Below are 10,322 nucleotides of genomic sequence, written 5' to 3' on the forward strand. Positions count from 1 at the left end.
TCAAGTTGATGTGGCCTTCATTATCTGATCAATAGAGAATGCTTAAAAAGTCCCTTAAATTATAGTTTCCTCAAGATATCATATTTCTTTGCTTAATCTAGTTATTGTTTTTTGTTTGTTTGTTTGTTTGTTTTGCTTTTAACAGTGCACAGGTAGATTTATAGATTTCTCAGGAATTTGGTAGTAACAAGTCTGGAAAAGGGACAGGTTTAATGGGTGACAGGCCTAGAAAAGTATGCAGAAGTTCTAACCATTTTATTGTCCTTCCTGTGTGTCTCCTTTTTACCATTTCTTGCTTTTTCTGTTGTACCTCAGTGTGATACTCATAATTTTGTGAAATAGGTCATACTTTCCCCATTTTATAAATGAAATGGCAGCTCTGTGAGAATGAGTCCTGTAATGACTCCTGGACATGGTTGCATAGGACTCTAGTGTGGTGGAGTGGCTGTCTAGAGCCTGGAGCCTGATATCAGGCTGGGGATGCAGCTCACTGGTACAGGGCTTCAAGATCAAATCACTGGATTCTGTTCTTACAACTGGGGCCTGGGGCCTGGGGCCATGTGGTTTGCAGAAACAGAACCTGATATCAGAGTATGAGATATGAGGATTCATCCTGAGTGAAGTCTTCTCATTTTCTTTTTCTAACTGTCTTTATTGCATAGGCTTAGGCCTCCTAAGGACTATTGTGTTCAAGGAGGTTGGAGTTCCATTTTTCAAGGTCATACAAGCTAGTAAATTGTGAAACAGGACTCTGCCATGAGAGGTTGATTCCAGAGTCCATGCGCTTAATTGTGATGCTGTGTTGCCTTTTTTTTTTTTTTTTTGGTATTAGAAATTAAACCCAGAGATTCTTCATCATTGAGCTACACTTCCAGTCCTTTTTATTTATTTATTTATTATATTTATTTTTTAATTGTAGGTGGACACAATATTTTATTTTTAATGTGGTGCTGAGGATCAAACCCAGCGCCTCACGCGTGATAGGCAAGCACTCAACCTCTGAGCCACAAACCCAGCCCCCTTTTTATTTTTTGAGACAGGGTCTCATGAAGTTGCCGAGGCTGACCTCGAATTTGCAATCCTCCTTCCTCAGCTTCCCACCTGAGTCACTGGGTATACAGGTGTGCATGTGCCACCACACCCTGCTTTATGGATGCATTTTTATTGAACAAAGTGGATAATAAAGTTATGGAATCTGATACCCCACAAGCAGGAAATGACTAAGTTAAAAATGAATTTGGGAAAAAAATGTAACCGTGTCCACTAAGTGAATTGTAAAGTTCAGGTAAGCCACTCTGTTCCCTGGAGCTCTGCAAGGGCCTCTTGTGATGGATGGTGTGGGCTGACAAACTTTGCCATTGCTATTGGTTTCATGGCATGGCAGTAGCTCTTGTTTTGTTTTTCCTGATTTCTTGCACCTATTCTCATTCTTTGGGGTCAAGGCCATCTCTGTTGACTTCTGTTAAATGTCCTAAAACAGCACAATTCAATAGAATATCAGTGATGGAAATGTTCTACATCTGCATGTCCCATAGGGAGCTATTAGTTACACATGACTGTTCAGTACTTGAAATGTATCTTGTGTGCCTGAGGAATAGCCTTTTTTGAACCTGGGATTTAATTCAGGGGCACTTTTGCCACTGAGCCACATTCCCAGCCTTTTTTTTTTTTTTTTGAGAGAGGGTCTCACTAAGTTGCTGAGGCTAGCCTTGAACTTGTGATCCCCGTCTTAGCCTCCTGAGTTGCTCTTATTACAGGTGTGCACCACTGTACCCCAGTGCTTTCTAAATTCTAAAAACATTTGCTGGGCATGGTGGCACCTGCCTGTAATCCCAGCTGCTTAGGAGGCAGGAGGATTACAAGTTCCAGATGAGCTTCGGCAATATAGAAAGACCCTGTCTCATAAAATAAAAAGGGCTGGGGATGTAGCTCAGTGGTAGAACATCCCTGGGTTCAATCCCCAGTACTGCAAATTAAAAAAAATATATATATGTTAGTGGCAATTTATACTTGTTTATTTTTGCATGCTGGGGATCAAACTTGGTGCCTTGTACATACTAGACAAGTGCCATACTACTGAGCTACGTCACCACCCCAACAATTTAAATTTTTTCTAATATTTATTTTTTAGTTTTCGGTGGACACAACATCTTTATTTTATTTGTATGTGGTGCTGAGGATCGAACCCAGCGCCCCACGTATGCCAGGTGAGCGCGCTACCATTTGAGCCACATCCCCAGCCCCAACAATTTAAATTTTAATAAGCATACATGGCTAATGGCTACTGTATTGGACAATTTGGGCCTAGAAGGTACTGTGTAGGTTTTGTGTGTCAGCATTAAGCCTTCTCAGAATTTTGTTCACCCAGATCACCCTGGACAAAGCTGCACATTCCTCTGGGACAGTGATCCCTGAATCGTCCCCATGAACTGTGTTCCCTCCCTAGAATCTTTTATGAGGTACAGCTTGTTTTCTCTTGTCCATGTTCACCTCCACCAGCTGGAAGAGGCTTTTCTTCATATATTTGAAACAAAACCCTGGAGAGCAGTAGACTCTAGCAGCCAGTTCCCCGGGATGGGAGGTTATGAGAAGAGAGAACCTTGGATCCAAGTCTACATCTGTGTTCCAGCATGGACATGAGGGGTGGTCACCCTGGTTGGGGCCCACCACAGACTCCTACTTTATAAGTCAAAAGCACTCAGATTTTTGGCCAACCAAGGCTCAGTGAGACTCAGGATAACATGACATCACAAATAGCCTGTGATCCTGCCCCAGGAAAGGTTTGTCATTCTAATTGATATTCAGGTTATCTATTGTTTTATAATAAACTACTCCCAATTTTTTGTAAATCACTTAAAAATAATTTTGCTGGGGCTGGGGATGTGTCTCAAATGGTAGTGCGCTCACCTAGCATGCGTGAGGCACTGGGTTCGATCCTCAGCACCACATAAAAATAAAATAAAGATATTGTGTCCACCTAAAATTAAAAAAAATATTTTAAAAAAATAAAATAAATCATTTTGCTAAGCTGGGCACAGTGGGACCTGCCTGTAATCCCAGTAATTTGGGAGGCTAAGGCAGGAGGATTCCAAGTTCAAGGACAATCTAGGCAAATTAGTAAAAACTTATCTCAAAATAAAATTTTTAAAAAGGGCTGTGGATGTAGCTCAGAGGCAGAATGCTCCTGGGCCCGATCCTCACTACCCCAAAATTTATAGTACTAATACTAATTTTGTTCATGAATCTGCATTGTGGGGAGAGTTCAAGGATGCGAGCTGACACTGTATGAAACATGTCAGCTGACACTGTTTCATACAGTGTCAGCTGGAATGGTTTAACTGGGGTCAGAAGTGCCACTTCTAAGATGGTTCACTCTTATGACTGACATGTTGGGTCTCAGCTAGAACTGACGACCAAGGTCTTGGTTCTCTTCATGGACTGCCTGAACTTTCTCATAGCATAGTAGTTGAGCTAAAGAGAAAGCATCCAAATTGACAGAAAACAGAAAGTGCCAGTGTCTTAATGAGGCAAGCACTCTACCAACTGAGCTATATCCCCAGCACCCTCTGCTGTACTCTTTTAGTCAAGGAGTCATGGAATCAGATTTGAAGGGACACCCTCACCCCCCCACCCCCATCAATGGGAGTAGCAACAAAGAATTAGGCTGCTCCATCACAGATGGTATGTTACTCCCTTAAAGGGAGTATAAGACCAAATTGGAGCTCAGTCTAGTGAAGGAGTCAGAAAATACTTAAGTAAAACACTCACACAAATTCCAAATGATGCCATCGTTCAAATGAATATTATACCTAAGACAAGTGCTAAGAAAGAAAGGAATGAGAGGAATTTCAAGGGAGATTTAGCCCTGTCTGTGGAAGGAAAAGCATCTGTAAGGAAGTGATTTTGTTGCTTAAATCTACAAAGATAACCAGGAGGTATTTAGCAAAGGAGGTAGGGACAGGTAAGTAGAAAAGGATTCTAGAAAGAGAGAACAGTATACACAAAATCTCTGAGGCAAAAGGTGTTGGCAGAGGATAGAAAGTAAAAGATTATTATGTTAGAAAACTAAAAAATCTCTAGGACAGTGAGTAGAAGCCAGGAATTTGGCAGAGCTTTGCCAAACCATGGTGGGCTATTCTGAAGACTGACAATTTTCATCCCAGAGGCAAAGGAAAGCTACTTGAAATGTTTTATTTATTTTCTGGCACAGCAGATTGAACCCATGGGCACTTTACCATGAGCTACACTGCGAGCCCTTTTTATTTTTTGAGACAGGGTCTTGCTAAATTGCTGAGGTTGGCCTTGAGTTTAGGAACTTCCTGCCTCAGTTGGGATTATAGGCATGCGTCACCTCACCCAACTGGGATCTCAGATTTTTGCTGTCAGCTGTTCCTTGGGTCTCTTCTGCATGGCTTTTCTTTTTTTTTTTTAATTTTTTTTTTTAGTTTGATATGTTCCCATTTGTCTTTTTTTTTTTTTAAAGAGAGAGTGAGAGAGATAGAAAGAGAGAGAGAGAATTTTTTATTTAATATTTATTTTTTAGTTCTCGGCGGACACAACATCTTTGTTTGTATGTGGTGCTGAGGATCGAACCCGGGCCGCACGCATGCCAGGCGAGCGCGCTACCGCTTGAGCCACATCCCCAGCCCCTCTGCATGGCTTTTCTATGTAGTTGAATAGCAGTCTCAGGGTAGTTGGATTCATATGGTGACTGGCATCCCTCAAAGTGCAAAAATGGAAACTGCCAGTTTTGCCACATTCTATGGGTTGAAGATCAACAACCAACTCAGATTTAGAATGGGGACTACACAAGGGCATGAAGATATGTGGTCTATCGGAGAACACCAAATTCAGTGACCACACAGAATCCCTCTTGGGATTCTGACTTTTGTACTTGGATAGAGAGTGATGCTGTTCATGGGAATGGAAGCCCTAGGTGTGGCTTCCATGCTCCTACATTTAAAAAAATTCATCTCTGTAGGAAGAAGAGTGATTTTGTTGCAAGTCTCTCTTGAGTTGAAACTGAGTCTCTCTGAGGAGTTGCTTTCACTGATCCTTCAGATTGGGTTAAGTCCCTGTTATGGATTCCTTGCTCCCTTAGGTCTTCCCTTTGACATTCATCCCACTGAGGAGCATTGTCTAAAGTCTGGCTTCCTTGCTAAATGTTCACTTCAAGAGTTTTGGACCTAGGTCTCACTTGTTCCCTGACCCCTATCCCAAAAATGCAGATCAAATATCACATAGCAGTTTCTCAAACTTTGCTGAATTGAATCTCATGTCCATTTTTTTTCAAACTGAAAGATATCATGACAATTTGGGCTTATGTAAATACCATGTATTGTATTTTTAAATCGACTTTCCTAAACATGGTGCATTGGGAAGAAGCCAACAAGGAACTTGGACTACACCTGATTTTTCTGATGCTCAATCTTGTCTTCATCTGTAGATTGACTATGATATGCTGCAGCTGCTGTTATCTGATAGAAAATATGGACTCCATGATGCCATAGATACTATCTACTGTTGTAAACACAAATAATTCCACCCCTGGATGATGTAAGACTGAAGCAGAGGACAACAGCTTCTGTAGCCTGAAATACCGTAAGGAAGTCAAGCATGTGCAGTGCCCAATGATACCACGGGCAGAGGGTAAAATAATAAAGGGGAAAAAAAGCCATTCTTTTTACATAAAATCATTTAATGTTTTCTTTGTTAAAATACACTCAATCTAGATGCAGTAGATCAGGTGAACAGAGTGTTCAGGATTTGAACTCCACCAGGAGCTGATTTCATCTGTGTCCTCCCTGACTCTGGTCACAGAACATTCACATCTATAAATCTGCGTACTGAATATGATGCAAATGATGTAATCAGTACCTAACACATGGTATATAATTACGTAGTGGCCACTGCACAAGGTATCAACAATGCAGCCTCAAAATATACGATGTATAGTAACTTGTCTATCTCCAAAAATAATTAAGACACTAAGCTAACACCTTAATTAGTGCAAAATAAATGCAAATTGCTAACTCCTGTGAGGAGCAGTGCATGCAGAGACTTGGTTGTGTGGCCAGTTGTTAACAGAAAGCTTCTGGAATTCCAACATGCTTCCTCACAGTGTTCTGAGTGTGAGGATAAAAATAAGGAGTACATAGCTTGGCCAGGCTGCTGAATCTCATGTTCTGGTGAGGTCTGGAGTTCACTGTAATTTCTAATGGTTTCCAGAGAGCGCAGCAATGTTCTTTTTGGTACTGGGGATTGAACCCAGGAGCATTCTGCCTCTGTGCTATATCCACAGCCCTTTTTAAATTTTATTTTTTTGATACAAGGTTTCATTAAGTTGCTGAGGCTGGCCTTGAACTTGTGATCCTCCTGTCTCAGCTTCCCAAGTTACAGGGATTACAGGCATATACCACTGCACTCAGTGCAACATTATTTTCTTACTCTTAAGCCATGAGGCCTGTTAAGGAAGCTTAAAAGTTTTCTGGGTTTGAGCTTATGAACTCCAGGTCTACTGACCTGGGTACATGGGTTCCTTCAAGCTGCAAGTTTCTTTGTGAGAAGGATTTTCATTCTTCCCTCCTTAGTTCTGATCAAGCAGTGCAGGAGAGCATCTTCACTTGAATGAGAGCTTATTTCTATGTGAGCTTCAAGCCCTCTTTCTTAGCCTCACTCCCAACACCAGGGTCCAATCTGTAGTAGCCCTCCAACAAGTAGTCTTGAGCTGTGTGCCAAGTTCCAACAATGAGAATAGCCTTCCCTAAAGAGTTTATATACCAGTAAAAATCTTCCAAAGGATTTAGGCAAGAAGGAAAATCTTATTTTACCACCATGCAGGCAACCCATCTACAATACAGCCAAGGATATTTGTTTAACATTATTCTTGATAGTACCAAATAGATTAAATTATCCGTCAACCAAAAGCAAATATGGTTCCCTTGAGAAAAACCAGATGTGGGTATTGTGGTCCAGTAGTAACAAATAAAACAATACTACTATAGCATCACATTTAATTAATCACTACCATGAAATCCATAAAATGTTTGACAACACTATTTGTGGATATCTTCTAGGGCAGGGTCTTTTGCCTTTTAACCTATCACTGTTTCCACTGTGGTTTTTTTTTTTTTTTTTCTTTTTCTTTTTTTGCAGTACTGGAGATTGAACCGAGGGCCTCATGCATGCTAGACAAGCACTCTACTACTGAGCTATATACCCCCAGCCCTTTTTATTTTGAGCCAGGATCTCACTAAATTGTCAAAGCTGGCCTTGAATTTACAATCTGCCTGCTTCCCAAGGGACTGGGATTACAGGTGTGTACCACCATACTCAGCTATGGCTCATTTTCTGGCAGAGGTGGAGGCTGGAGAGTGGCTGGGATTATAGGTGTGCACAATTGTGACCAGATATGGTTCACTTTCTAGCAGAGGTTGAGGAGAGCTTTGATTTTTGTGTGTGTAAGAGCTTTCCATAAGACTGTTTGACTCATGGAAACAATTTTATAGTGTAAATTCTCTGTCACTCAGAGGTCAGGAAGACCCAACAAAACCCAGAATAGACCTAGCTGGGCAGCAAAATCTGGCTATATCCAGAACTGTTTCTCCTTCCTATAACTGAACATTTGTCACTACCAGTCACCAGCCCTCCCCCTGCCTTTTTTCTGGCACCTTGGATTGAACCCAGGGACACTTTACCACTGAACCACATCCCCAGTCCTTTTTATGTTTTGAGACAGGGACTTGCTAAGTTGCTCAGGGCCTCCTTAAATTGCTGAGGCTAGCTTTGAACTTGCAATCCTCCTGTCTCAGCCTCCTAAGACTCTGGGATTACAGTTGTATGCTACCATACCAGGCCCAAAGCCCCCATTCTTTACCTAAGAACTCATCTCCTGTCCTTATGGAATGTGTACATATGAACAGTGCTAGACATCGGAATGGAGAAACTTTACTTTGGAACTCAGACTTAATGTAGACCCTCCTTTCAATAGGAACTCTTCTTCCAAACCCAGAGAAGAATGTAGACTATGGTCATCTTCCTGGTCCTTTCAATTTCAGAGGCTCATAATAATCTGGGCAGCGCATTCCAAGTCGCTCCCTTCCACAGGAAAAGCGTAGAACCACATAGTCTAGGCAGCGACTTATTTCTTCCTTGTCACCAGAGGGAAGGGCTGCCTGCCTTTAAGGAAACTCTTACTTTGTATACAGAATTTATTCATGTGGTCCTGCTTTTAATGAACAACAGGAATGCAGGACTGCCATAAAAAGAACAGAGGAGTGGGTTGTGGGCAACAGAGGCATCCTTGGGAAAGATGCTGCTTTGCCAGTCTGGCTTGAATCACCTGAGAAATGAGGATGAGCTCTCACATTTTCCACTGATAATCCGCCTACCAACCAGTTCTACCACTGCCAGTTGTATAACCAAGGTCAACCATCCTCTCTGGTCAAGGTTCTCATTCATAAAAGCAGAGATAATACACCTACTTCACAGAGTTGTGAGGAAGCTTCACTAAAAAAATATATGTGAGAGCCTGTGTTTTATAGCAGGCACTCAATAAATGTTGAATGAATGAAAACCATTTTATACCACAAACTCGAGGGTAAAACAAAATGACTGCTGGGCCAATGCTAGCCCCTAATGGACACAGAGGCAATCTTCCCCTTCCGTCTCTAGGCATGAGCCATAGCCTGGCTGGAATGCCTCCTCTTAGGTCTGATCACTGTTCCTCTGTGGGGTGTAGGGACTTGGCTCAAAAACGATGATACCAAATGATGATACCAAGGGGAAATGACAAAAAGAACATTCTCTAGTTCTGTGATATACTTGAGAATGTGCGCTGAGGAGCTGAAACTTTGTCTTGCATTTTATCTTCTCCCTCAGTCCTTGCTTCCTGCTGCTGAGTTGTCAGTGGAACTGTATCACAGCTCAACAGTTTCTAATTTCTGGCCCCTCTACGGGAGGGAGGAGTAAGGAAAATAAAAGAACCTCGAATCAGTCAGTTTGCTAATGCCCCTGACTGAACAGAGACTAGGATAACAAATAACTATTGGTTAAGTAGTTTAAATGTCTCCATATTCCCCTTAGAAAATGGAAAGTTGAACAGGAACAAGTTCCGAAGGCTGAATCTTAGGGGAGATGATGACTCTAATGCAAGGAGAGGTATAATTTTTCAGACATTGTAAGTAATATAAAGCTGCTTTGGATAAGTCCAGGGGTACCTAGGTATTGAAAATTCACTGAAGAAGGGAAGGGAAAAAATGTAGATCTTCTCTGGGATGCCCTTAACTACATTCACAGAGGCAGGGGTTGGCCTGGCGCAAGGGGGCTCAGTGAAACACTTTGCCATTCATGTCACTTAGGAATGTTCCTGTCCTGGGAGCCACTCCCTGGGAAGGAATCTGTGATGACAAGTCTGGCTCCATGCTCAAGCTCTTAATTCTGCTCAGTAAACAAAGTTAGTAAATTGTAAAATGTTTGTCATTTCCTAATTTTGTATTATAAAATGGAATTAGGAACATAAATAGTAACAAGTAACAAAACCCCAACCCTGCCCTGGACCATCATTCTCTCAACCACCTCTGCGGAGGCCAATAAGTTTGGAAAGTTTTTCACAGTTTTCAAGTTTGAGTGACTCTGCCTTCTGTTTCAATCGTTCATCTCTGTATAATCCTGCTAAATTTGTCAACTCCGATTCTGAAAGATAAAAAAAAAAAAAATAACAAAATCATCAAGTGTTGAGCTTGTTTCATTTCAACATTTCTAGAATCAAAGTGCCATTTATTTATTTATTTATTTATTTTGGGTACCAGGGATTGAACTCAGGGGCACTCAACCACTGAGCCACATTCTTAGTCCTATTTTGTATTTTATTTAGAGACAGGGTCTCAGCTGAGTTACTTGCAGCCCACTTTTGCTGAGGCTGGCTTTGAACTTGAGATACTCTTGCCTTGCCTCCTAAGCTGCTGGGATTACAGGCATGCGCCACCATGCCCACCCAAAGTGCCTTTTATTTTAATGCTTTTCTTTTCCTTTAAATTTAAGCAACAGTTCTTCCTGTAAGCTGCCTGAGGTGATCTGTGAAAATGATTCCCTACTCTGTTGACCCGAAAAACCCCACAAAATGATGTAAATCAAGAGGTTCTCAAGTTCAGTTTAAGAACACCCATGAGGGCTGGGGTGGTGGCTCAGCGGTAGAGTGCTCGCCTAGCATGCATGAAGCACTGGGTTCGATCCTCGGCACCACATAAAAACAAACTATTGTATCCACCTAAGAACTAAAGATACATAAATAAATAAATATTAAAAAAAAAAAAAAAAAAAAC

General features: G+C 41.5%; 1 protein-coding gene across 1 annotated transcript in view; it reads right to left on the reverse strand.

Moving 5' to 3' along the window:
- Positions 1 to 5,677: 5,677 nt before the first annotated feature.
- The window catches only part of Dnajc18 (DnaJ heat shock protein family (Hsp40) member C18), a 31,118-nt gene continuing 26,473 nt past the window's right edge, over positions 5,678 to 10,322 (reverse strand). Inside the window, exon 8 of the mRNA XM_015484787.2 lies at positions 5,678 to 9,693. Coding sequence (XP_015340273.1) covers positions 9,569 to 9,693 — 125 coding nt within the window. The 3' untranslated portion in view covers positions 5,678 to 9,568. The remainder of the gene's footprint in view (positions 9,694 to 10,322) is intronic.

Source organism: Marmota marmota, unplaced genomic scaffold, assembly GCF_001458135.2.
Source record: "Marmota marmota marmota unplaced genomic scaffold, marMar, whole genome shotgun sequence".
NCBI classification, from domain to species: domain Eukaryota; kingdom Metazoa; phylum Chordata; class Mammalia; order Rodentia; family Sciuridae; genus Marmota; species Marmota marmota.